This window comes from Phaethon aethereus (genome assembly GCF_964289735.1).
Source record: "Phaethon aethereus genome assembly, chromosome: 23".
NCBI lineage: Eukaryota > Metazoa > Chordata > Aves > Phaethontiformes > Phaethontidae > Phaethon > Phaethon aethereus.
In genome coordinates, this window is record NC_138599.1 from 667,072 (window position 1) to 694,148 (window position 27,077).

Here is a 27,077-nt window from a genome sequence, read left to right on the forward strand (position 1 = left end):
CAATAATAATAAAACAACATTTACCAAAAAACAATTCCTACATGATCAGGAGGAGAAGCGAAGAGGACAAAGAAAAAAAAAAAAAAAATCTGTCTTCCCTACGTTAAGCCAGGAAAAAAGAGGGGAAAAAAGCAACCCCAAGTCGAATGCGGATTGAACGGAACGGGGCAGGGAAGAGGCGCTCCTTTCGGCACACTGACGAACGGAGAGAAGGAACGAAAGCAGACGAAGATGAGACGAGAAGCGTATTGCACCAGGGGCGGGTGTTCCCCGCCGGCCGGCCGCTCCGTCGGTGGGAGCCCCGGGGTGGGACGCCCGCTCTGCTGCCGGGGCGCGGGAAGAGCCGCGGCCGGGCTGGCACCGTCCTCGCCCCCCCCGCCAGGCTCGGGTCACGCCGGGCCCCTCCCCGGCGCGACGGCGTGAAGAGCGGAAGGAGAGCAGGGCCTGCGGGGAGCGGCTCCAGCTCCGGATCCCCCCGGACCCCCGCGCCGGGCCCGCCTGCTCCGTTCCCGCCAGGGCAGGCTGCGGGCGGGCGCCAGTCCCAGCCGCGGGCGGAGGGCCGGGGCGGCCCCCGGCCCGTACCAGCCCTCCAAACCAGACTCAGTGCTCAGGCTCCGTGAATCCTCTGCCGAGGTGTAGGACTCAGCTTCTCTGGTTATTTCTGTGGTAGCTGGAGTTACAGGCAGACATGGCAAAAATGAAAGAAACCAAAGGAACAACACGCTGGATGGACTGATTATGAGGAAGGGGGCCATGGTATTCCAGTTAGTCAGAAATACTACGGCAATTTGGCGCAATGCTGCTAGATACTGTTGGTTTAAAATGGACCTTTTCGTTTCAAAGCTGTACATAAAACCTGCAAGAGAGAGCAGAAGCAGAGATGTGAGGAGACCGCAGAGAAGGGCAATTCTGCTTCCACAGCCCTCCGCCGCGTTCCCGGTCCAGACCCGCAAGCTCCGCGCCCCAGGAGGGAGACGCTGCCGACGCAACGGGGCTCTGGAAGAGCGGCCAGGGCCTGGCAGGAGGGGTGCCGTCCCCGAGCGAACGGGGGGGACGGCAGACGGCTGCCAGTGCGGGAGCTCAGAGCCGAGGGCTTCCCCCCAAAGCCTCTCCCCTCGGAGCGGGGGGGAGCGGGAAGGAGACGCACGTGCAAGTCGGGCCGACAGGCCTCCGGGGCTGCCCGGGAGGCGACCCCAGGCGCGCAGCTGGAAAGAGAAGGAGCTCGGACACTCACTCCCTCCTGGTTACACCCCGGCCTGCTCCATCCCAAAGGGCACCTCCGGGTGCTTGTAGCTCAGTAGGACGTCCGTAATACATGTCGATGGGTAGCAGGAGGTGTTTAGATGCTGGTTGCCATCGCCTAAGTTGGGGTGCTCTTGACCTTCCAAACTCTCCCCGCATTCTGTAAGGTCAGAGAAACAACATCGGAGTCTGCAGAAGGAGCAGAGGGAGTTACAGCCCCAGCGCCAGGCTGCCATGGCCGAAGGGGTCATGTCGCAGGCGGAGCTGCCCCGTGCCTCTCCAGGAAGCCCAGATCACCGCTCCCACCCGCCCAGGCTCCGACCGACGCAGCGCCCAAGGAGCTGCCCTCCGTCCGCACGCGCTCCCCCGCAGCCCCCGCTCCCCGCCGGCGCCGCTCACTCGGAGGAGCGGTGGCTTTGCCGTGCCGACGGCAAGCTGGTCCTCTCGGTTCCCGGCCCAGGCCCCGAACGGCGCTCGCAGCCTCCGTGCCACGCCTCTGCAGCTCGGCCAGCTCCTTACCCTCGCTCTCCCTGTCGCGCAGCTGCTGACTGGCCATCAGCGACGACTGGCTGAGGACGGCATCAGACATCCGAGCAGAGCTGAGTGCTTTTCCCGCCATTAAACTCATTCCAGGCAAGTTATCTAACTGCACCTGCGGAGAGAGCGGGACACGAGTCCAAGGGGGCTGGGGACGAGGCACCCGGCTGCTCCCCAGCTCTCCGGCAGGCTGCCTGGGGAGCTGCTGCAAGCCGCCTGCAAGGGGCTTCCAAGTACAAGCGGAAGCTGTACAGCAGGTACGGCTCCGGTGCAGCCGACGTCCCCTCAACGCAAGGATGGGCTGGGCAGTCCACGTCCCTTCCAGACCCACACCGAGCTAACCAGGGAAGGGCCCCCCTCATTGACAGCAGAAGGCAGCTGTAGCAAAGGCGGCCTCAAGATTTGGGCAGGGCAGTTCCCAGCGGCCCAAAGCAGAGGGGAAGCGGAGCGGCTCCGCTCTGCTCTCCGCCAGGGCTGCCCTGGCCGGCTCGTTGAGCAGCGCTGCAGAACCGAAAGCTGGGCTCGGTGTGTCTGCAAAGCCCCGCGCGGCTTCGCCTGGGGCTGTCCAGACCGTTTCATCAGAAGGACCTCGGAGGAAAAAGAGGAGATGCCACGGCTACAGCAGCCGGCCCCGGGGCAAACCACGAGCGAGGGAGGAGCGCTTCCATATCGCGCTCTGCTAAAATATTTTCAGTATTAAGCCGAGAGGACGTTCTAACCGAAGCGTCCCCAGCAGCCCCGCAGAGCGGGGCGCTGCCTTTCCTACGTGACGCCTCGTACGTAACCCACACCCATCAAGGAAGCTCCGCGCTGCCGTAAGCCCTGCCGGGCCCAGGTTTCTTCAAACCTACGTAGGCATCGTCACTGTTCTGAATGGTGTGATGTCTCTGCAGGGTCCTGGGCCGCGGGTGCTCACTGGAGGCGGGTCGCGCAGGGTAGCCCAGGCCGTTGTGGTCAGGCACCTGCATGGCTTGGCCCGGGGAACTTCTGTCCATACAGCTCCCTACGACGGACTCTTGAAAATCAGACAAGACAGAAAAGCGGCAGATTAGCACAAGGAACCTGCAGCCCTCAGTGCCGCGCGCCGCCGCAAAACCGGGGGTCCGAGATCGGACTCGGGGCTGGGGGACCGGCGTGCTGCTGGCCGGGTGGAAAGGGACCCGCGGCTGCTCTTGGTGCAGCGATGCGGCACCAGGCCCCCCCCGGACTGCCCTCGGGCACGCTTCTCCCTCCAGCACCGAGATCCCAAAAGATCTCAGTGCCAGCTGCCTCTGACTAGGTCACCAAAAGCAGCCTAAAATTGGAGGGACAGGAGCACCACACCACGGCACCGCCGCCTTCCCCTCGAGCCCGGGCTCGCCCTCCTCCCTGCGCTGCCCGCGTCGTTACACAAGAGCCGAGGGAGAAGCGTCTCCCCAGCCTCCAACACGGGATGTTCTAGCAGGGCCCCTCGGCAATTGTAAGCAACTTAATCTTGCTGGAAGAGCTGGCCAGGATGTCGGCTTTTATCAGATGACTTCTCCCTGCCCTCCTACAATCTGGCTGCAGGAGTACATGAGTGTTCTGCCTGGCAAAGTCCATCTGCGCTGCAAGCTCTTATGACCGAGGGTAAAGGCTACATTCCTATCAAGCGAAACCTCCCGTCATTAAGGACACGATGTTTTGAATAAAGTCCTGAGGTATGGAGAAGCCTATCATCGGCGCCGATGCACGTAAACAGCTCGATCCCGGCGAGCGGTCCTGGGGAGCACAAACACGGCGACGTGGCCGCGAGCGCTAGGCAGCTGCCCCGAAATGACACAGCCGCAGGTAGAGCTATCGGCTTCCGCGGGGCTCCGGCCACCGCAGAGCCATCTCCTGCCGTGCCGGCGGCTGGGGCTGCAACCGCCAGATGCCAGAAGGATGCTCCCCAAAAAGAGGCCTGCCCGGATCCGAACGAGATCCCGTCCCAGGCACAGTCAGGGGCCGTCGGAGATGCGGCCAACCTCCCCCTTCCTTTGCACAACCGCGGGGTTACGTGCGGTTAACAGCTTTCCCGGAAAAGCGAGAAGGGAAACATGAGGTAACAGATGTTGGCGGAGCAGTGCCACCCACATGCTGCTCGGGACGCCGCTCCAACTGTGGGAACAGTCGTTCGGGCCGGCGGCCCGCTTCTCCGGCTCCGCCAACGGCCCCGGTGGTGCTCCCGCAGCCAGGCCCGGCGGCGAGCCCCCGGCACCAGCCCCTGCGCTGCAGGCGACGAGGCCCGGCACGGTGAGTCCCCCCGGCCCGGCAGAGCCCTGACCCCCGAGACAAGCCCGCGCTTGCCGTTGGCAGCGCGGCACGCCTCTGGGGACGCGGCTCGGGCCGCAGGGGCAGGGCGGCCTGAATTCACGCTCCTTTCCTCGCCCCAGCCCTGCTCCAGCAGCAGGAAAGCCTTTCACCCCCACATCCATAGGGGACGGGGCTCCGGCGCCAGGCGGCCTTTGTCTCGGCGCGGCATGTGACGCTGGCACCGCGGGCAGCACCACCGCCGCCAGCTTTGCTCCTTCAGTGCCGAGGCGAGGCAGGTTTCCCATGGGCAGCCTTCCCAGCCCTGGGACGGCTAGGTCGGAGCAGAACTGGAGCAGAGCTGTTCTGAGGCGGTTCAGTCACATCTTAAACACGGATTTGGTCGGCGCTCTCACGGTCTCCGGCTGCCATCTCCGGCAGATGCTCGACAGGCAAGCCAGGGCTTTTTGATCGGGGTCAACACGCTCCCTTGGAAGGCACAAGCACTCCCAAACCACCGCGAAGTTACACTCCGCTCTAGGGAAAACGCACTTGCCGAGCTGGGGGCAGAGGAGAAGATAATCCCCCCTCAGGAGATGCTGCGGCCTCGTAGCGCAGCGTAGGGCAAACAGCGGGAAACCCCAGGGATGCGGTCGAGAGAGCCCAGCCGGCGGCACCGGCGCTCCGGGAGAGGAGCCATGCTTGGCTGGGGCGAGTCTCCCCGGTCACCCCTCGGTGCCCGCGTGCCGCGCTACGTGCCGGCGAGTGAAACGCCGGTGCGCCAGTGGCACGCGCGTCGAGGCGTCGCGGGATTTAACTGTAGGTAAGGGTACCTAGGCCGCTTAGGTGTCGACTCCGCCTGGAAGCGAAGCGGCGCAGGACCGATTCCAAGTGGGTTATTGAAGCCAGGAGGAAAGCAGCGCGAGCGGTTGCGTCTCAGGCCATAGTTTACTACGTGAGCCCTCCAAGCAGCGCTGCCAGAAGGGCTTACACAATACTATTTGTAAACATTTACTTGCTTTTACTCATTTACGAAGTCTTGTAGTCTAAAGTCCTCTTCTTCCCTTGTGTAACCGGTTCTAGCCCCAGCAGCACAGAAGTTTAGCTTCTGACTTGACCGAATCTCGCTGTTCGTCTAACGGTCTACGAGATGAAGGCGCAAACTCTCGACTGGGTGCAAAACGCACCTCCGGAGTTGCCAAACTCTGCCCGACCTGGGGCAGATTCTCCACTTTTGTGCTTCGAAGCACCACAGGGAAATTGAGGCCCGAGAGCAAACGCATCAGCAACCCCAAATTTAAGAGAACCGTGGAAAAGCCGGGCCTTGTCCCTACCCCCCGCCGGCACGCTGGGGGGCCAGGGCTTGGCGTGCCCGCTCTGCCCTCCGAGCCAGTCTGTTCCAACCCGGTACTTTCCCAACAAACCCGTGCTGTGTCCCCAAACAAAGCCGTGCCTCCTGTGCCCGGGACACCGCTCCTCCGCAATAGGGACCTCTGTGCCAAGGGCAAGCTGATGGCTTCAGACCAGCGCAACTCGGTCCTGCGGCGAATGCTGATCCACCCAGCTCAGCCTGGAAAGCCTCTCTCTTTCCAAGCCCTCTTCGCGAGGGGCTGGGATGGTGTTTTTCATACAGAGGCGGCCTGTAATGACAGCTCAGGCAGGAATCTCTCTTGCAGCACTGCCAATGCAGCCGCCAAGGAGCAAAGGCGCGAGCGCTTCCAGCTAGCGGGAAAGGTCTTCGGAGGCTAACGGCAAGTTTAAACTCGCTTCCTTCAGGATCAACCCCTCCTAGTCCAAGCAGGGCTAGAGTCGTGCTGCCGCCGCCGCTCCCCGCAGCGCCAGAGGAGCCGCTGCAAGGCGGCCTTAGCCGCAAGACATTTACCTGTCTTAAGACTTAGCTGTTTCTAGCCCGTTGTTCACACGGGACGGGGACCGTCGCCGACACGAATAAACGCGTCGACAGCACGGGGGGTCCCTAAAAAGACGGCAGGATTCTGGGACCTGTTCTTTACCTGCCTGCAGAAGTAGGTCAGACCCCAAAGAGAAGCGGCCGATCGGGCTCCCTTCTTACTTAACGCTGTTTATGAGCGAGACTATGCCTGCAATTTACCTAAGGCCGCAGAAGCCGAAAAGAATCTAGGCAATTCCGTGCTATGCGAAATATGTCACGCAACCCTCGCCGTGCTGGGCAGCGACGGTGTCCTCCGGCAGGAAGGCGAGCGGCACGCAGCCAGCACGGAAGAGCGTTTCGTCTACGCGAGCCGCAGGGAGCCTTACCTCGGCTGGGCACCTTATTCCTACTGAATCCAGCAGCGGGCTGATGTCTGTATTGATGCGTCCCCAGCTCCTGGGCGTGATTAGCAGTTCCTAGCAAAGATTCTGGGTCCCCGTGCCCTCCCGCATTTACAAGCAGAGGGCTCTCGTGGCAGCCTTTGGTCAATGTGTTCGAACTCTTACTGTCTGGAAAGCTGTCCCTGGCCCCCTCGCACGCGCAGTCCTCCTCCATGCTCTCCGAATGGAACAGGGCCGGCTGGTGTACGTATCCGTGCGGCGGCACCGACGCAGCTACCTGCTGGATACATTCTTGCGCCCTGATTTTTAAGAGATGCTGGGGGCTGTTCTGCGGGTGGTACGTGTCAGCACTCTGGTAAGGCAAAGACAACGACTGGCGCTCCGAGAGGTTCTGTCCCACGCTGGTGCCCATGTTCCCAGCATCCCCTTGACTCATATGCCTGAACAACTCTTGAAATTCCTGCTGCTGCTGCTGCTGCTGCCGCCGTTTGATGAGCTGTGCAAATTCCGCCTGGGGCAGCCGCATGTCCGTGTGCCCCGTGAGCGAGTGCCGGGGAGAAAGCAGTCCCTGGAGGATGTGCGGTACCTGCTGGTGTCGGCTGTAGTCGGGAGGCGTCGGGGACAGCAGCGCTTGCTGTAGTGCCGACGCAGTGTAGTGCTGCTGTTGCTGATGTGCATTTTGAGGGAAACTGGGATACTGGTCAAGCTGCGGGACTTTCAGAGCTTGCTGGGCTGGAGGAAAGCCAACTCCTCCCGACGGGCTGTAGTTGCTGGGGGAAACACGAGGCTGCTCTGGGAACAGGTGGGGGTGTAAGTGCACCTGATCGTAGTTGGCGGGGGGATACCTGTTCACGTTCAGGCTGCAAGGAACAGAAAAGAAGAAGTGACCACACTGCAGCAGCTCCGGCTCGGCGCACCAGGCTGCCTTCTCCGGCAGGAGGTACCTCCTAAGGTACGTGCTGCAGCAGCCCGGCAGGCTCCCGGAGCCCCGACCCGGCTGAGGAACTGCCGCCGAGGGGCAGGGAGGGGACAGCTTGCTCCCCGAAACCGGCGCAGCGTGGCGAGGAAACCACGCCCCGGCCCCAGACGCCCACCCCCTCTTCTTCCTCCCCGCTCCCAGCTGGGGGAAGCGGCGCAGCGGCGGCCTTACCTGTGCGACTCGGCGCTGTCGGCGCTGAGCTGCTTGGACAGCTGCCTGTGGCCGTAGGTGAGGGAGGCCATCAGGTTAGCGCGGTGCTGCATCTGGATCTGGCTGGCGCTGGGGCTGATGGGCACGCCCCGCGCGTGGGACGACAGGCCCTGCCCGGCCACAGCGGCCCCCGGCAGGAGGTTGCTGCTGACCATGTCGCCGGGCTCCTGCACTTGGATAGTGACCTGCTGCGGCTGTGACTGCTGCTGCAGGCCCAGGCACGTCAGCCCCATGTTTGGGGGAGGGGAACAGTTACCGGACTGCGGGAAGATGGTGTTGTGGGACGGCATCCCTTGGAACTGGGACTGGGAGGCGGCACCTACGAGGAACACAGAGCCTCAGCACCCGTGCCAGGCTCGGGAGCGAGGCCTGCCCCGCGCGGGAGCTGCTGCTCCTCCGGGCCCGTGCCCGGTGCGAGGACCCGGCCGCAGCGGAGACCGAAGCCCCCGGCAGCCCCCCACGCTCTTTTCCCCGGCGGTTTGATAGGACCGCACGGTTCTGCCAAGCGGCGCGCCCCGAGGAGCGCAGATGGCTCCGTAAACTGTCAGCGCTTACCGTGGGGCTGGAGCACGCTGCTGCTCACAGGAGGTGGGCTGCTGTTTGGTTGCCTGAAGAGATGGTTATTAGGGTGGTTCGGGGGCGGGCTGGATGGCTGGATCCGTAACCTACGCAGGGAAACAAGCACCTTTTCATCACGCCTGCTCCTCATTAAGATGCCCTTTGGACCGCGAGAGCCGACGTCAAATGCTGCACGTCTCTCGTTTTAAATAGCCGCCACAAAGCCCTCGTTTGGTATCCCAAGCTCTCTACAGCTTGGCTTCTCTTCCGAGAGCCACCTAACTTGCCCAGGTCGCACAGGTAGCGAGCGTAACCCGGTGGCTACGACAGAAACCCGGGGACGAGGACACCGCAGGCTCGCCTCCTGACTCTCTGCGGCCTGCAAGAAACCTTCCGTTCTCCTTCCCCGTAACTCGGCCTGCCTCATCTACGCGTCAGGGTGCTGAAGCCAAGGACGGCGACCTAACCAAAAGCCTGAAAAGGTGTGAGGCGTCCAGCAGCAGCTCCCCATAGAAAGCATGAGAGAAAGCGGCCCCCGAAGGCAAGGCAATTTCAAGCCGGTCAAAAAGGCAAAACTGTCAAGCACGTGCTCCAAGCAGATTTGTGCCTTTGAATCGTGTTCCTCTGCTTCCACAAGTCCTTCAGACAGAAGGCAGCTAAAAGGACCTGGCACGTGCACGTGGCAGCTGGCTCCGCCATGCTAGCTTTATGCACTTCCAACCTGGCCCCGGGCTCTCCCAAGTGCGTTAGCTCATCCCTGGGCTCGAGGAAGAGTAAAACCCGTCCCCCAGAGCTTCACGAAAGCAACTTCTTTACCTCTGAAGCTGGTGAGTGAGCAGAGCTGGCTGGTTTTCACACGGAGCTTGTAAGGGTGGAGATGGCTGGGGCGGCCGGATACAGTCCTGAACCAGGCACCAGAAGAAAACAAGAAGCGTTTGCAATCAACAATGTCCCAACTAGTACATTTAGAAAACACTGACTGACGAGGTAGGGGATATCCAGATTCACCAACTACTCAATCCCTGACTGCAGCTCTGGCTACCGCAGCAGCTGTGCAAAGATCGCCGCTGAAGTCCCTCCGGCTTGCTACTCACTACAGCAAGCCGAGCGACCTACCCTCCGCAATCCCACTGGCACCCGCCCGGTAGCTGCAGCAACGCAGGAAAACACAGCTCAGACTTCAGGAGGTCTGGCTCAGGCTCCAGTACCTGAATCTGCTGATGAAGAATCTGATGGTGCTGCTCCTGCTGGTACAACATGTGCTGCTGCTGCGTCTTCTCCAGCGTCCTCTCGTCCATGTGCCCACCGTACATCTTCTGAAGCTGCTCGCACTCCTGTAACGAACCCAACACTCCAAGTGACCTTTTTGTGCACGGCACAGCTGCTGTGCCAAGGGGGACTCTCTGCAGCCTACCCGTCTGAAAAAGCCACTAAAGAGACCCTAATGCATTTAGTCGGACGGAATCGGGCATGCCGTAGCGTGGCTAGCTCAAGCCATAGGCAACAGAGAAGAAACGGACGCACGTGCCGCCAAGCTGGTACCGTCAGGTTTAAGAATGCAAGCGCGAGGCTCTAGCAACAGTAACTTCAAGGTGAAAAGAGCACCTCGTATTTCTACCGTGTTGCACGGTGAAAGCTCTGTCCTGGGGCCCAATCCTGCCCAAGCCACTGGAAAGACGTGTGCGCTGGCCGCGTAGGGAAGAGCGTGCGATACGCTCCAAACTCTGGCGGTGGGAACCGCCCTTTTCCCGGGACACCCTGGAACTGGAAACAGCTCCGGGGCTAGAAAGCCACTGCGTGGCCGCAGCCCTCAGCAGTAAAGGTTTCACCTTTTGCCTCCTGAAGCAGCACAGCCGAGACAACAAAAAGCCCTCACAGCGGCTCTTTTGGGCCCCCCACCCCTCTCTCTCTTACCTGCTGAAGCTGTTTGATGCTACTGTTAGTGCCCATCTTCTCCAGGTGGGCTTTGAAAGCCTGGATGCTGGCAGCACCGTCAGAGAAGCGCCGAACCGGGGAGAAGCGTTCGGTGGGGAGGTGCAGAGTGTTTGAGTCCTTGTAAATAGAACTGAACACATGGGGAAGTGGGTTAGTGATGCCGGCTAAGAACGAAACGCCTCTACAGAGACACTTCATTTACACCAGCCACGCCAAGTTCTACCTGCCCACTCACCCAGAAGAAACCATGTTTTAGACGGAGAAATAAAGTGCCATCGTCACCGTGAACGGGAAACGGGATTACTGCGTCTCCGCGGTGCCTGGGCAGATATGTGTGTTTTAAGGTTGGGGACGACTCAGCCACTAACCAGATTCCAGATGGGCGGCAACTGATTGTCCATCCATACAGATGCATCTACCCCTCAGATGGAAAAGGCTTACAGAAACCATTCAGCATCCCAAAAACGGAAATTCACCTCTCCGGCAGCCGCTTCCTGAGCCTCCCGGCTCCCCGGGGCCCCTGACTACACCCGACGCCTGCGGAACACAGGAGGGGCACAAGGAGGGAAGGAGCCCGACATGTCCTGCAGGAGGAAGGGGGGCTGGCCTCTGTGCTTAGGGATGCACTCAGTCGAAAAAAGAGGGCAGGAACATAACTCTGCATGGTAGGGGAAATCTTTCTGATGCATTAGCCAAGCCGTCACTTGACATCCAGAGTCTCCCAGTTGCCTGGATGCTGGGCACTGGGCCATCAGAACGGGTACATTTGAAAAGCAGACACAGCCAGTATCGAGGCAACCGTGCCCCAGGAACGCCAAGCACTTTCCCTTCACAATGAGCTTTCTTCACCATCAGAGGGAGCCAGATTTTTTTTTCGGAGCTGTTTTCTCCCAAAGCTGGGGGTCCCCGTTATCCCAATCAAGCGCTAAGCTCTTGCCCTGCCATTAGGCGCAACCCGTATCATGGTTAGCAAAGCTAACTTTCCGTGTGCACGTCACAACGCGCCTTACAACAAACGGAACCGGGTTGCTCTGCCTGCCCCGATGGCTTCTGTGCCAACGCCATCTATAAAACCCAGCAAACACCACTCAACGCTACGGGCTCCCACTGTGGCCTTCATCCGTGAGAAGGGCACGGAGAGGTGGTCTATCACCGCACCGCTGATATCCTGGCACTAAAGCCAACAGGAGCCCACCTGGCTGCACCCCGGTGCGGTCCTGAACTGCGTTACTGCAGGGCCGCTACCGCCGCGGCTACTCTGAACACGGCTCTTTACTGAAGCCTTTTCCAAGGAGTGAAACTCCTCCTCCCCCTTATCAGAAGGGCACTGAGAGCATTTCCAGCAGCTCCTGTCACTCGGTCTGCCTCAACAGGATGTACTTCAGTTTCTATAGACGACATGCAACTTTCTTCCAAGGGCAGAGCTGTGCCCCTGCCTTTTGATGCCATCCCATCCACCATCCTGGATCCACGCCGTCTCCTGTTGTATCGATGGAAAGCAGAAGCTACCGATAAAACTACGCTGAGGCTCCCAAACCCGTGTGGCCGTGGCAAGGCAGTTGTACTGCCTTGTACAATCGTTGTACTTCAATTCTGCTTGCCGATACTACCTTATCGTGACCAAACCCGGGTGCTACGTAAGATGGCTTAAAATAGGTTAAGCGCTGAAATAAAACCCAGCTGCCATTCAATAACTGGGGCCTCCTTATGCGACAACACAAGGCTGCTAATGGTTTCTGTGCCGTAAGTGTCTTAGACACAACGTGGGGCAATCTGTTCAGGCCACGGTCAGATGAAGTTTCCGTGATTCCGCAGGTCAAACGCGAGGCAGGCTCCCAACGCGTTACGACACCGAGGGCGGAACGAGCGGATGCCGCCCCGGTTCGCGACGCAACGGCCTCAGGACTGCGAGGCCACGAGGCAGAAGTGACACCAACATATTTACAGGGCAAGTGTGTGTTAACGGTCTTGTAAAAAAAAAAAAGCAGTTCCTGCAGTGCGTGAGGGACCCAGCTTACCTTCAGGGTTTGAAGCAATCCTTAAAGCAGGACACAGCACATTCTGGTTGTTTTGCAAGCTGCACTCCTCTTCCTATCAGGCTGTGACCCTAGAAACCTTTCCCCTCCTGCTCTTCCCATCCCCCAGGCACCTCTGTGAGGGAGTAACTTCAGGGGATAGAGGTGCTTATCTCGGTTTTTCCGGAGTTCCAGCGTGGCACTAGCACTGTCTCAGTCTGCTCAGAGTTCACCTGCCTCTGCTGATTACATCAGTGCTCAGCTCAGCAGGTATCTGGCTACGATAAAAAGCGCCGTGTCAGGCTCGCCAGCGTGAGCTGCCGCCTGAAGGATGGAACACCAGCACCAATCCAGCCTGGGAGGTGACCGCTTTCTCGACGGTCGAGACCAGCAGGCGGCAAACTCCGCAGCTGGCGGCCGGTTTGCGCTCTCGGCGCAGAGAGGCTCGGGGCACAGCTTTTAAGCTCCCTCTGGGGCATTAGCGTCTCCAGTTTGCCGCTGTGCCACGGCCTCCAGATTAACACCTCTCTCCATCAGGAGTGCCCCACCCGCACATTTGGAGTGTGTTCAGATCCCATCTGCATCGGCCCCCTCCTTCCCAGATGTTGCGATTTTTCTCCCAGCCCGGCTTCCTTTCCCCACATCATTCCCATCAGGGGTTCAGATCAGAAATAAAATGACTCTTGAGGAGCTTTGCAAAGAGACTTTGCAGTCAAAACACACAACTCTGGTGCAGAACAGTGAGGTTTTTAAGCTCTGGCGTAGATGCCTCTCGGTGCAGTCTTTCGCCTGCATCTGCCTCCAAAATCGTCCTGTAGGAAATCTGCTATCTAGTGCTAGCTCGACACCTGCCATTACAAGAGAGAAAAGCTTTCCTCTAAAACGAGCGGCTTATTCCCAACCCGTCCGTGCCGGCAGCCATTCTGGCAAATCCCCTCCAGCCACGGGAAGGGGACTGGAGGGGAAGAGCCGGCTGCTTCCTGCCCCTGCGTGGCTCGCCCCTGCGGGCGCGGAACTCCAGGGGCCCCGGCGCGGTCAGACACCCTCTGCCCTGCGGGTCTGCCCTTTGTACTTGTTCCTCCTCCTCCTCACCCCTCCCTGCCAAGCGGGATGTCCTCAGTGCTCCATTCCAGACGACATCTGAGCGGGTTTCCTGGCGCAAAGCTGCCCGGCCGGCCAGTGCCGTTACTCACCGGTGCTGATCGGGTACCAGGTGTGGAGCCCAAGCCCGGGGTCGGAAGGACTGCTGTCCTAGCTGCCTCTGCAAGTCTGGAGGGATTTCAGCTGTAGGGTTGGTCATTGCCAGAGTGTGCCTTTTTGACCTATTTGCCAAGTATCTGCAACAAGCAGGAGCACATTTTATAAGAGACTGACGGGAGTACTCCGAAAACAGGGAGCGTTAGATAGTCCAGAGTAAACGGGAAGGAAGAATGCTCGCTGCAGTGCTCAGAACCAACGGGGGAGAAGCACGCCATGGACACGCTTCACATCACTGGCTCTTCAGCGCTTAGGGGACAAGCATCCTTTCGGCTGCTTGTGTGCTACTGCCAGCCTCAGAAGGGAAGAGCAGCCATTTGCTCTTCCCAGCGGGAAAGCGGCGTCGCATCTCACGGGGAACGCTGGTATATCCCTCGGGGAATGGATCCCCCAGGTGACTGCCTGCCCTCAGCGTGGATTCACTCCACCGCAGCAGGCTGGCCTCCCTCTCCCAAGGCCCCGCTGAGCCACGGGGAAGTCTGCTGCATGCACGGAGCCAAGAGCCACAGACAGTCCCAGCGAGAGCCGGCCGGCGATCGGGCGCGGAGCGGGGCTGCTGCTCAGCTGCACCCTCGCAGGCTGGCCTCTGCACGTCAGCCCTCCCCTGGGACGCCCCGGCTGCAGCCGCGAGCAGCGGCCAGCTTGTCACAGGCGGGAAGGCTGCACCCGGGCCGCCCCACCAGCGTTACGGGTGGGTAGAGCCTCCGGCTGGCCGAGGAGCACGAGGAAGGGCGCTCGGCCGAGGAAGGGCCGGCGTCCGGCCCGGTCCGAGTGCGCCATCTAGTCCCTCCTCCGCTCCCCGGGGAGTCGGAAATCGCCCGGCGATGCGCAGGGCAAAGCCAGCGCGGGGAAGCGAGCAGCGAGAGGCTCCCTTCCTCTGGAGCCACAGCCCCCAGCGCTACGGCCGGGCTTGTCTCTGGCACCGGAGCCCGGGGGCAGCAGCTTCAGCTAAAGCGGCCTCTGCGCCGCAACTGAGAGACTGCGGCTCTTTTGCCAACCCTCTAAAGATCGGGGGAGCGCGCTGGGCAAAACCAAGAGCCTCTGCTTGGGCAAGGATGCGACGAAGGGCCGGGCAGCTCCGACGGCCGCTGCCCCGAGCTGCCAGTTACCGGCTGCGGCGCTGCGCAGAGCGGCTGGGGGCACGGGGCCGGAAGAGGTAACGAACGAAGCGCTTACCCCGGATGCCCCGGCTTGTGCCGAGCGTGGGGGTAGCACTTTACCTGCTCGAGGCCAGGTGGGATGAACGTCCCCTTACGATCTCAACTACTTCTACCCTCGTGAGGCGGCAGCAGCGAGGCAGCGGTGGTAACAGTGACAAAGACCACCCAGCCAGCGGCAACTAGCGGGGAATTCTCACCTTCACCCTCTTCCCCTGCTACGGCTCCCTGCAACTGCAACTTCAGCTGGGGAAGCAGAGAAGAGCAGCAAGCAAGAAAGTTGTTGCCTGCTCCAAACCCAGCCTCTCTTGGCTAGCTACTGAAGCCACTTAAGCAGAAGACAGCCAGTTAACAGGACGAAGAGCGCTTAGTGTTGCGGTAACTTGCCAAAGTCGGTGCCATTAGCTGTTTAAGAATCATTTGATGCAGACGGGGAAAGTTTCCCAAAGAGCTTTATGGCTGTGGTTTGCTAAGATCATTTTATTTCAGACCTCCAGGGAACAATCCAACTGTGAGCTATAACAGCGTTTCGGGTGGAAGCAAGCTGCCCAAAGCTCAAAGGAGATGGGACTGTTCCCTGGAGCCGAGAAAAGACTATGCTCTGTTTTCAAGGTCAGAGGGAGAAGGGCAAAACCCGCTCGCTGGTGGCTGCATACAGAGTGTTCAGAGCGGTGTTCTGAGAAGCTAAATATTTGCATCTGTCCCTGATGTTAATGCTATTTACCCTTCTCCTCTGATGACTACTGACATGTTGCAACAGAAGGGGGTGGAGAACAAGTTAACACACAATCTGGATGGGGCTTCTTCAGGGCCACCTGGTGGAAGAAGAACACGCGGTACGAAAAGACTATGGGCAGCACTGTCAGGAGCAGCAAGGCAGCCTATGAGCCCAAGGAGACCTGCCTTTCAGTGGGATCTGAGCCTTTCAGTGGGATCTGAGCCTACAAAATAGTGCGGCCAAGCTAATGCTTTAACTTGAAGACTCAACCAAAACCTTCGGTTTTGGAATAGGGAGAGGTGAAAACCTGCCCAGGGAAGATGTCCAGGCAGGCCCTGGACATCTCACCGAGAGTCAGATTTATGGGATTCACACAGTCAGAAAGACTGCCCACCACCCGTGGCGCTGTCGGTGGACACCACGGGCCCTAAGTGACAACGTTTAGTAGCTATCAAGGCAGCGCAGCTGTGGATGGAGTCCGTGCTCCCGGGCCCTGTGAGGGAGGCCAGCGCACCATCATGGGCTCAATCCTACGACTTGGCCTCGTTCCTTGCATCGTGCTGCCTTGCAGCTGGGGCAGCTCACGAGCGCGTACCTTCCCGGTATCGCGGCCGGGCGGATGAACCGCAGCTCGCGAAGCTGGGAAATACTGCGAGAGCGAGCACAAAGCCGAGGGCGGTGAAGAGCTAGAGTATCAGGCTAGGCAGAAAACACAAGATGTGCTCTGTGTCAGCTCGGGGAAGGGGCTGGAAGCGAGTTCTTTCACGCGTACCGGCTTTGACCTTCTTCTAAGCTCCGGTAGGCAAAAGGAGTCTCAGCGCACACTCTGCACAATCTGTCACTGCACACGCCCACCGTTCAAATCCCCCCTTCGCTCTGGAGCACTGAAAGGAGAAGAGCTGGCAAAGGCTCTGGAGTACCACCTCCACCCACCCCAGTGTCTCTCTGCCTGCAGCCAAGCCCCGGTTTGAGTCCTTCTCCTGAGCGCAGCCCCTGGGGAAACGCTACCTTCCTCGAGGCGGTGGCCTGTACAAACCGGGGGGGAGGATCCAGAAAACTTTTCAAGTTTGAGGTAAGAAGCAGGAGCACTCCGTAACCACACCCACCACGCGTAGTGCGCCAGCTGGTTAGCAGAGAAGAAACTATGCAAAAGCTACTAAGAAAACGTTAGCAAGGACGTGGTTAGTGTTTTCACGGCTTGAGAAACTACAAGCATATGCTACCCGCTTCCTCGTGTGTGCTTGGAGCAGACAAAGAGAACAGACGTTTCCAGCCCGATACCTAACGATCCTTCCCGTATTGGAGCAGACTGCTTTAAGGCCTACTGCTAAAATTAGAAGCTAGAGGTACCCGTATCTCCAGCAAGCTCACTTTGTTTAAGGCATCAGAGTTGGATGTTTACTGCACGTCTCGATACAAAAGCTGTATCGACACCCAAGGCCACAGATGAGATCTCCCTACCTCCGTCGCTCAGCAGGGAGGGGCGAATCACTTAGCACTCATTTGGCAGGTTAGTGTGGATTGCATGCTGGTGCACACTAAGCAAAGGAGTTCAGCGGGTTCAGAGTTTCTGGAGAACCTACTGCTCAATTAGCTAACCATTTCAGGGGGAACCCGGCTTTGTAAGCACCTAGTTGTGTCAGAGGAGTAATTGCCTACAGTAATCGACACCCCCAAGAACTAGAGAAAAGTCGAGCCTTCGCCGTAATCGACATTGTTGCCCGTGAGGAGGAGCTTTAATTCAGCTGTGGAACACCACAGGGTGAGCCTCTTGGAGGTGGTAAGGGCAAATGTTAACAGACTGGGAGTTACCTCTGCACAGCTTCCTGATCTGGCTCCCCGTCGGAGCTCTCCTCATCCACGGGGGTGACCGCGGGGACAGCCTGCGGAGAGAAGAGAAGCCATGGGTTCCAGAAAGCGGCCGGCGTGGTCCCATCGCACAGCGGACGCCTGACCTTCCCCGAACAAGCTTTCGCCAGCATCTACGTCAGCGGCTCTGCAGTGCCAAGAGCCCCTTCCAACATTCCTTCCCCCATCGAAACTGCCTGCAGGAGGCCGCTGCTTCTTTTGGCGCTACCAGGAAAATTCACTGATACAGAACGCGCATTAGCGCCCAAGACGGACATTGTAGTTTTCTCTATTAGATCAGCAACGGAGAAGAAAAGCAGACGTTAAAAAAAGTTCACAAACACTTTGTCCATTCCCGAGGGGAATCCCACCTCGGCTGCTCGCTACAGGAGAGCGCAGCAACTCTCCCCCAAGGGGCCAGAGCACCCCGCCGGGGTGCTCGGTGCGGGGAACCTCTGGGAGCAAGTGGGCACGCTCCCCGCAGCGCTTCCGGAGTGAGCCTACTGCTCTGTCTGCTGTGGCCCGGAGGCAGTCAGCTCTGCCTGCGGGGGAAGGTATTTATGAGCACGCCACCGATTCTTTGCTTTCCTTTTGCTACTTACCGGCGTCATAGTGACGAGCGGAGACGGACCTCGAGGACGTTTCAGCAGCTGCTGTGCGTGTAGCTGGATGTTGGCCCCGCCATCTGACGCCCTCCGCCCCAGAGGGCCCATGCCATTCAGCAGCTGCAGGGTGGGAGGCTGCAGCAGGGACTGCTCCTGGGAAGCACAGACAGCGCGGTTATCGGCCCCGTACCGGGTCCTTCCGGGACCTGAGCCCCAGGCTCACAAACCCCGACACTGGCACGAGAGAAGACAAGCCCTCCGGGCTTCAGGAGAGACGGCGGAATATCTCCAACATCTCGGAGCTGACACGGGGCGGAGAGAGGCAGTCTCGGTGGAAAAGCAGCCTTTAGCTCTCCATTTCCCCGCGCTCTCCTTTAGCTGCCTGGCAGGCCGCAACCTGCCGCTCCAAAGCCAGGCAGCACGGCCCTGTTTCTCCCCAGCCCGTTAATTAATTTCATATTGCAGGGCTCTTTCATGCTCCAGCTTTTTAAGTAACCAGCTAGACTCGTAACTAAAGAGACAGCAAGAGGGTGAATCTTGAAGCTTATGGAGTCCAAGGAACTGGCAAATAGAGAGCGCAAGCACGAGCACGAACGCACGCCCGCACGCTGGTGGGGCGCAGACCGCAGCAGGCAGCACGTGCGTTGGTCGGTACCTTGTACTCCAGCTGGCCCGTGGGCTGCAGGTTCTGCCGAGGCAGCACGTTGTGCATGAAGTTCACGTTGGGGGTCACCTGCAGGAATGGAGCCTGAGGAGTGACACGGGGGAAGCCGGGCAGGAGCTTCTGCAGATCTTCCATGACTTCCGTCCTGCACAATCACGTTTAGAGACAGACGAATGAGCGATGGTGCGCAGAGAACCACCCACAGCCCCAGTGGACTCAGCTCCCCTTCACAAAAAAGCTCCTTATTGCTCCGGAAAATGGTCACGGAGAGCAGCCAAGCCACTCCTCCGTTTTCCTTTGTCCCTTTTCCCCCTCCAAGTTGAGGTTTGCCAGAACTAGCTCTGCACATAAACCTCGATCGCGTTTATCGCAAAAACTTCACCTCGGACATGACAGCAGTGCAGCTGAGGCAAGAAACTGGCTTGCAGACCAGCGAACACCACTATAGCTTACACAGAGCTAATCAGAGGGGAGGAAAGCTGAAACACTAACCAAGTGCAATGGGACTAGGACACTTGAGAGAACGCTTTTGCGGAAGAGACAAAATTCAATTCCCTTGAATTTCTTTCGCCATCTAGCAAAAAATCAGGTTTGCAAAATAGCCACTGACAGCAGGAGCAGGAAACCGAAGCTTTGGGACCAGCCACGATACAGACACGTGCCCTCCTCACCACCTGGTCTGGCTAGAGCGAAGCAGAGACCTGGGGCCGAGTGGCACGCTGCGAAGTGCATTTGTCAGCCCAGACACTGGAGAGCGCTGCCGGTCCCAAAGGTATCAACTCTTACATTGCCACGGGGCCCAGAAGTCCCCCTAAGTCTTAGAAGGGCCGAAGTCATGTGCTAGGGGTAAATCTGCAGGTTCCCTTAATACTCTGTCAGGGAGTTGGAGTCCAATACGCACCGTGGGTCAGCTACTCCAACTGTGTGCCTTCTCATGGAGAGGTAACGGACCAGAGCTTCAGGCGACGGCTCTTCCCCTTCATCACTGTCCAAGTTCATTGTCCCGTCAGTCTGGGCAGGCAAAACATTGGAGATGTTGAAATACAAGGTGAGGATCAAGCGAAAGGCTTCAATGCGAGCCCGGGAAAAGAACTTGCAGGGGTCATCACGGGGTGTACCTCACCTCCACAATCTGGTTTTCAGGGTTGATGAGCTGGACTTGCGGCACATTGATGCTCACGGTATTGCCCGTCTGTTCTGTCTGCTGAGATCAAAACCGGAAGACACGAAGCTAGCATCTCTTACAACCCCTTTACCGACACCGCCGGCTTAACACCAGTGCGCAGCCCTAAGCGCTGGGGAACAGGCAGGTTACCCGCCAGCCAGCCAAGGGCTCTTTATTCTCAGTTCTCAAGGGCTTGCCTCGTTTCCCCTCCTGCCTTCTGTTCAGGCAGGGTCAGCAGCTCTTCCGCTTCCCCTACGACCTGGCCTCTCAAAGCAAATAATTCACTTCTTGGGACAGCAGCGCAAACCGAGGAAGAAGCATCGCACCGCAGTCCTGGCCTGTAAACTCTAGCTGCCAGCCAGCAGCCCTCACGCTGCCTTCTCCTCTGTCACTCGGCCAACGCAAGACTTGGTCTGAAGGGTATTTGCTAAACCCACAGCCGACGACCAAACCTAAAATCTCAAGATTACGGCACCCTGAACACTCACAGAGTTCTCAGAGGAGGAACCTTCTGATGCTGCTGCCAGGACGAGGACGCCCACAAGCAGGTCGGAGTTTAGCGGCTAAGGGACTGGCTGGCCTTCCAGGGCTGGAAGAACACTAGGCAAGCAGGACCCACCTGGATGTTAGCAGAGGTGGGGAAGGTCACAGTCCGTGGTATACTTGGAGATGCCGCAATGCGCAGATTCTTGTGTCTCTTCAGACGGTCGCAGAGCAGGCTGTAGATTGCACTGTAGTGATCATAAGCATCGGCTCTTAATGACTAAAAGAGGAGAAGGAAAAAGGGGTCAGTTCTTCCTGTCGAGCAATAAAATAAGCTCCGTACCGCGCTGAGGTTGCTCAGTTACCAGAGGCGGTAAGCAACAAACGTCTCCCACGGGAACGGGCAGGAGACGACTGCCTGCTGCGGTGTCCCACCTGAACTGTGCGCTCCTTGTCCAGCCCCATGTCCGCCATTGCCAGCAACACGTCCTCGTTCAGCGGCTCCATCTGCCTCTCCGTCTTCAGGTGCTGACACTCTGCTATCAGCTGTAAGAGCACAGACACAGTCCTCAGTGCCGACGTTCCCAAAGGCACACTGATGAGTCACGGCGTGCCGAAGAACCAACGCACCGGGTTCCGGCTGCAAGCTGGCCTGAGCTCAGGGCTCCTGGCACACCAATTCAAAATCTAGGCTCTCGGCGGCAAGGGGAAAGGTACAAAAAGGTATGCAGAGGAGGAGTGATGCGGAAAGCAAGACCAGGAGACAGAGAAAGCGGAAAGGCAGCACACCAGCGCTCGGACCGAGAGTTCTCAAAACGAGCGTTGCGGCACTATGCGCCCGGAGCCCGCGTGCAGGCCCGCTCGGCAGGCACCGAGCGGACCCCGCTCGCGCACCAGCTCTGCTTCTCACCCTGTCGAACTCCGCGTCGGCCTCCCCAAGCTTCATCCACTTGTGTTTGCAGATCTGCTCCATGGAGAGCCGCTTGCTCGGGTCCAAGACCAGCATGTGGCGGATCAGGTGTTCACATTCTGCGAGGGAAGAGAGGGGCTGGGTAACCCGCAGGGAGGGACACGGCTTCCGCAAGGACTTCCTCCGCAGGAAGTCACACACGGCAAGACTATCGCTTCTCCCTCTGCCCTTGGCACCCGTTCAGTCCCCGACGCGCCATTCTGCTGCAGACATTTGATTTTCCCGGGCTTGGAAGGGAAGAAGCCACCCGGGGCCACCGGGCCCCTGTGCTGTTAGCCGGAGCCCCTAGGTGGCACGCTGTCACCCTGTCCCTCCCCGTCTTGCCGGCGATGGCTGGCGGATGCGACCGGCTTTTGGGGGTCGAAGAGCAAAGTATCCGCTGAAGAGGATACGACAGCTCGCTGTGAATGATTTCTCCGGTGCGACGCGTGTGCTGCCAACGCGGGGGACTGCCGAGGCTCTCCCCCATCTGGGGTGGGATCTAAGCTTTGAAAGCACCACGCCTGTCAGCGAGCCTCTTCCGTATGAAGAGAACCTCTCCCCCGAGTGAGAAGGCAGGCAAGGAAGCTTTCAGCTGGGGAACTCCAGGCGGCCCATGCAAAATTATTCCTCCATCTGAGAGCAGGCAACCCAGAACCTGCACGTGGCTCCTTCTTAAGAGAAGTTAGTTTCCTGTGAGAATTGATCACACTTTTCAGAAGCCAGATTTATCACTCAAGCTTTCAGAAGCCTTTTTGCAGGAATGGGACAGAGATATTCATGTCTGAAGGGGCTATTGCTGGAAATTCATGTGCCACAGTGCTGTAAAAAGGTTCTTGTCTAAAACAGGTATAGTGAAAGCCTCTATATTCCTAAATAACTACGCCGTTTTTAGCGCTCTCATTTCCTGAAAGTTAGAAAGAGCGTGTCTTTGCTACCGTTTTGCTATGGTTTGCATAGTTATACACATGAAAGCTGAGATTTTAAATACGAGTACTTCGGTTTCTAAATTCTAGATTCAGAACTCATTTCAGCTTACGTTACAAACCGCCATCCAGCGGATAAGCTTCCTGGCATACCACTGGGCTGGCATATAAATCAACTGGTATGCTACCGTTTAGGTGCTCCGAAGAATCTGTAAGCAGAGTCGCGACCAGCGCCTGCTCACGCGACGCGGTGCGCGCAGCCCCTTACCTGTGGACATGAAAAATGGAATGCGAAATTTCCCACTGAGCACCCTCGCCCGCAGGTTCTGCAGCGTGCTCCCGTCGAAGGGCAGAGCGCCGCAGACCAGCACGTACAGCACCACGCCGAGACTCTGCGTCCAAAACAAAGGGCGCGTCAGCAGCGTTAGAGGGAGAGACCGGGAGACCGCAGCTGACTGCAGTAAACGTTGTTTCAACAGAATAAAATAACAATAAAGAAGAAAAAGCAAATCCCACCGGAAGGGACCTTGTTGACATCTCAGCCCCAGGCCAGCTTAATTCCTCCTTCAAACTTCAAGCCTAACGTAGGCTTCCTTTGGAGGCTCAGAAGCCAACGGTTAAAGAATCCTTCAGCCCCAGCCTGCTCGAGGCAGCCCTGCGCCACGAGGCTCCGGCCAACCCGCCTTGCCCAGACCCAACACTGCTGCCGGGACGGCGCTAAGCTATGCCACCCTTCCCTCCCACTCATCCCGCTCGGCTGGCGGAGCTCGGGGCGCGCCGCGAGGAGGCGAGGCAGGGCAGCAGGTAACCGAGCCAGCGCTGAAAGGCAGGGCTGCAGGGCAAAGCAGGCTTCGCGCGGCACAGCTAGTGCCACGGGGGGAGACCGTCCCGAGCCCCTGCGCTAACGCGCTCTCTGCAAAAACCTCGTAGAGCAAAACGTGAAGTTCCCTCTTTCAGCTCTGCCAGATCAAGCCCTACCGCCATAAGTCCTCTGCCATTCAACAGCGGTGAAGCGAACCACAGTTTTGGGGAACCAATATTTTTGGCACCGTGCCTCCCAATAAAGAAAACATGTGACATAGTAGCCAGCATGAAATTTTACAAGCCCTTCTTCGAAAAACATTTTTTGCCGTATCGGGGGCTTTTCTCCGAGACACGTGCTAAGTACTCGGGAAGCAAAGTCAAACAAACAGAGCAGAAATCAGACCCAAGTAAGAAAGAAAGAGGTTCATGGCATACCCAAATGTCAACCTTTGGCCCATCGTACTCCTTTCCTTCAAAGAGCTCTGGAGCAGCATAGGGAGGGCTCCCACACCAGGTTTTAAGCAGCTGACCAGGCGTGAAGATATTACTGAACCCAAAATCTGAAAGAACAAAGAGAATTAGAGGAATTATGAATGATTAGAGGAATACGATCCACTCCCAACAACCTAAACAACCGGCAAGCAAGCAATCTGCCGGGTCTAGTCAAGTCATGTACGATCCCGTAACGGGTAACCGAGACACGGGCATGGGAGAAACAAGAGCGCAGAAGAGGCAAGAAGACCGAGAGCAACGCTGAGACCACCTGGAGAGCGCGCACCTCCTCTCCGTACCGAGACGAAAGACGACCGAGTATTAACAGCGGCCCGTCTGCTTCATACGGTGTAACACACACCCCATTTAAACAAGCTGCTGCAAAATACCATGACCTAGGCCTGCTTCACGTACTACAACCACGCTGCTTTTGCTGAGCAGGACACAAAGACCTTTCCAAAAGTTTGCTCTTCACTTTTTCACCCACACGATTTCCATGCTGGAGTCAATACACCAGCAGTCAGAGCAAGCAGGGTTGCTGCAGGTCAGGTAGATGGTTCAGAATGAGGCTTCCACCTCATATCCAAGCAACCCCGCCTAAATCTTGCCTGTTGACCTCCATCCTTCCGCTTCTCCGATGTCGAGTTTCAAAACTTCGTTAGGGCCAGGGCAGCCGCCAGCAACAAGGACAGAAGGCAGGCAAAGGGAAAAAGAAGGGAAAGCTTGATTTTCCAGCGAGCGCTACATGAGCTGGAAACTTTGGTTATGGTGGGCAGCTCTAGAAACCAAGCAAACCATCCACCAACAGCAAATAAGAAATCCTGAAGGAGTAATTAAAAGAAAGGTCTGAACCTTACAGCCAGCCAGCCCTCAGCTTACGGGGCCCTTAACAGCATTCTCCGTTAATTAACCTGCCGCCCGCCGGCACACAGCTGGGACTTGCGCTGGGAAGAGTAAAGAACCCAAAGCCTGGACTGAAGACAAGTGAGCTTTTTCTTATAAAAAAGCAAGAATCTTCGCTACCAATTTCATTCTTTTTCGCCTCAGTGTGAGAAATGCTGGAAAAAACAAGGAGGGCCAGAAACACTCAGTTTGCAAATTCTAACCGACTAAACCAAAAAGCGTCGTGGCAAAAATATACGGTAAAGCTGCAGAAAGTAAAAATCTCTTCTCAAGAGCTTAAGATTAATTTTGACTCCGTCACGGGTCAGAACTGCAGCACGTCTGGGATAATGCACAAGATCCCGACGTTACGCAAGGGAATTTGACTGAAAACGTGTATTTTAATACAAGTATACAAACGGTAAAGAATGTTTGAGATCCAAAAGCGCAAAAGATTTTTTCCCGTTTCTTGAAATAAAGACATGTTCATCTTGAAACTGCTTATTTCTCCTTAGAGTCCTTTAGCCACGCTTCGAGAGAGGACGACTTCGGCACGCGTTCTTTAGCCATCAAGAAAGGTTCCTCTTTCGTTCCTCTTTCCTCGTCCTAAATCATCTAAAACTACAGGTTTGCCCTAACGCATGCAACATTACCCTGCCGAAAGGAAAAATGCTTGTCGTCTTTTCGGCAAAAGGCCCTTTACGCCAGGGCCCGGAGTTTTACGCGGACTTCCAAGAGCGAGCCACCGGCGAGGCGGGCGACGGCCGACACCTCTGCGCAGGCGGCAGAGAAAACCCCGCTGGCGCCGCGCGGACAACGCGCTACTTGCCGAGTGCGCGGTGCCGCCCGCCATCGCCTTTTTCCTTACAGGATTTTTCACGGCCTCACTTCAGGTGACTCTCCTCTCCTCCGTCAAACAGCTGCCGCAAAATTCCGCAGACCACCTAGCACAGCTCCTGCTAGCTCAGCTCCAGGGGGGTAGACCCAACTTTCCTTCCTCCCATCCCTTCGCAGGGGCAAAACCCTCGATACGGAGATGGTTTCCGCTTGCGAAGAACGCCCAGCGTGACGCGTTCCCGCGGAAACGCCTGGAGTGCAGCCAACGCTGCTCAAACCCTACCTCAAAACAGAGCGCAGAGATGGTTAAGCGTTCTTTGCAAGCCTCGCGGTACCAAAACAAGGCAGTTTAACACCCTTTGGGTTTTTCCTGGTGGAAATGAAGTCACCTACGCTTCCAAAACACGAGAGCGGTCAGCCTTTGGAGGACTATTTCAGGGAAACAGTACGCAGCTGCACGTTTGTCTTTTCCGCCTCTGCAAGCTTTTGAGCTGTTCTGCCTCACCTTTAAAGTAGGATGTGTAACAGGTGCCTGAATTACGGCTACCAGAGCAAGCAGTAAGAACTACGGCACGAAAGGCATCTCCGTCTCCTAACAACAAAGCGTCGGTAGTCAAGTTTTGATGTAAACTCCTTCCCACTGTGCAAGAACAGGCTGGAATTTTGCTGCTTCACAGATTTTGAGCCAATTATTCTGGCTTAGTTACTCTCCTTTGTCTTCCTATGTACTCGGGTGGGCTTTGCAGCGTTCTGCGAACCAGCCGTATTGTCAAAGCGGTGACTCTGGCCCCATGCGGCCCAGCACCAGCTCTAGGTCTGCACGGGACAGAGGACCGAGGCGTTCCCCGCGCTGCCGCACCGGCTCACCACCGCACCATGCCGGCGAGCCCCGCTTGACGGCAGCACGGCAAGCGAGCAGCCGCACACCCTGCAGCGAGGGCAGGGCCGCGCCGCGGCGGCCGCCGCGGAACAGACACGCAACAGCTGCCTCCTGCAACCTTCTCTGCTTCGTAAGAGCTGCACGAGGTTGGCTGCCTTTGAAACTTTACCCCTCTTTCACAAGGGGTTGCAATCGGCCCACGGGTTCACGGCTCTTTTTGACAGCGGAGAGGAGGTGGGCAGAGAGAACAACCCCGCAGAGTCTCTCCTCCGAGAGCCGGGCGAGGAGGGCAGAGACGCCGCGAGCGTGTCGGCGTTCAGCCAGCAGGGCCCGCGGCCCCCGCCGTCACCCCATGGCTGCCCCAGGTTTCGGGACAAAAAAACCTCTCCCTGCGGAGAGCTGCTGCTCTACCCAGCGCTTTCCGGGCTCCGGGTGAGTCATGCCGCGCGTCTCTGCGGGGAGCTGGAGCCAGACGGCTCCGTCTTACACGAAGCACTGCTCAAGGGCTGGAAACAAGCTTCCAGAACCCACCTGCGCTGCATGAGCGGAGGTCAAGGCTGGTGAAAACAGCAGGCTTTTTAAAAGCTTGCCCCCAAAGCTAAGGGGGAGGATTTGAAAACCCCAAAGCAACCAACAAAAATCCAGAAACAAGCAAAAAAACCAAGCTACAACTTAAATATTAAATTCCTTTAAAGCTATGACAAGTCACCCCAGTCCAAGGAGACTTAATAAATCCAAATCCCCAGGGAGCAAACAGGTCTCATTCCACACACAGCTGCTGAGGGAAAAGGGCCTTTTTAAAGAGCAAGGTAAACGTGACGGGGAAGCGACGTAGGGAAAATATTTAAGAGAAACACCTCTGCGCTACAAAAAAAAGCGGGCCCAGTCCCTCGCGTTTCCTCAGCGCAGAGCTTCAGGGAGCTGGCTTCAGTATCTGCGCAGCAGGGACTTTTATCCTCAGGTGAAAAAGCGAGCAGACTCTTGCAAATGAATGCAAAGCAATGCATAGATCGGATTCCTCTCTGAAACCATACCCCGGGAAGGCCTGGGTATTTAGCAATAATCTCAACTCCTGGCTGAACTCTCTGACTGGGAGCACAAGCGAACGTAGTGCCAGAAGCTACTGACTCAGACTTTGAGAAGGTACGCTGGAGAAAAAGCATCCATAGGAAAAGCGAGAGCAACAGCGTTTCTATCTTGCCGTTTACGGAAAAATGGTATAGTTGCCATCAATAAAATAGGAAAAAAAACCCCAAACCCCAAAGAAACCCAAAAAGCACGCTGGTAGTCACCACGGAGTGAGACCAGCCGCGTTAACCCCCTTCAAGACCGCTACCACTACCTTGCTGTGCGTCAGTTCCTTAACTCATGGCGAGTAAGGGCTGCAAAGCT

General features: G+C 57.7%; 1 protein-coding gene across 4 annotated transcripts in view; it reads right to left on the reverse strand.

Annotated features, from left to right (window-relative positions):
- Positions 1–1,244: 1,244 nt before the first annotated feature.
- The window catches only part of SIK3 (SIK family kinase 3), a gene marked incomplete at both ends in the record, with an annotated part of 80,131 nt that continues 54,298 nt past the window's right edge, over positions 1,245–27,077 (reverse strand). The window contains 20 exons of one of the 4 annotated variants that reach the window (XM_082009890.1): positions 1,245–1,402; positions 1,762–1,894; positions 2,631–2,794; positions 6,307–7,181; positions 7,472–7,829; positions 8,066–8,175; positions 8,885–8,970; positions 9,277–9,402; positions 9,983–10,133; positions 13,212–13,355; positions 16,963–17,033; positions 17,601–17,756; positions 18,259–18,412; positions 19,169–19,278; positions 19,391–19,468; positions 20,052–20,195; positions 20,351–20,461; positions 20,826–20,944; positions 22,059–22,182; positions 23,030–23,154. In XM_082009890.1, the coding sequence (XP_081866016.1) occupies positions 1,245–1,402; positions 1,762–1,894; positions 2,631–2,794; positions 6,307–7,181; positions 7,472–7,829; positions 8,066–8,175; positions 8,885–8,970; positions 9,277–9,402; positions 9,983–10,133; positions 13,212–13,355; positions 16,963–17,033; positions 17,601–17,756; positions 18,259–18,412; positions 19,169–19,278; positions 19,391–19,468; positions 20,052–20,195; positions 20,351–20,461; positions 20,826–20,944; positions 22,059–22,182; positions 23,030–23,154 (3,497 nt within the window). The remainder of the gene's footprint in view (positions 1,403–1,761; positions 1,895–2,630; positions 2,795–6,306; positions 7,182–7,471; positions 7,830–8,065; positions 8,176–8,884; positions 8,971–9,276; positions 9,403–9,982; positions 10,134–13,211; positions 13,356–16,962; positions 17,034–17,600; positions 17,757–18,258; positions 18,413–19,168; positions 19,279–19,390; positions 19,469–20,051; positions 20,196–20,350; positions 20,462–20,825; positions 20,945–22,058; positions 22,183–23,029; positions 23,155–27,077) is intronic. The other 3 variants (XM_082009893.1, XM_082009892.1, XM_082009891.1) reach the window with 3 other exon arrangements.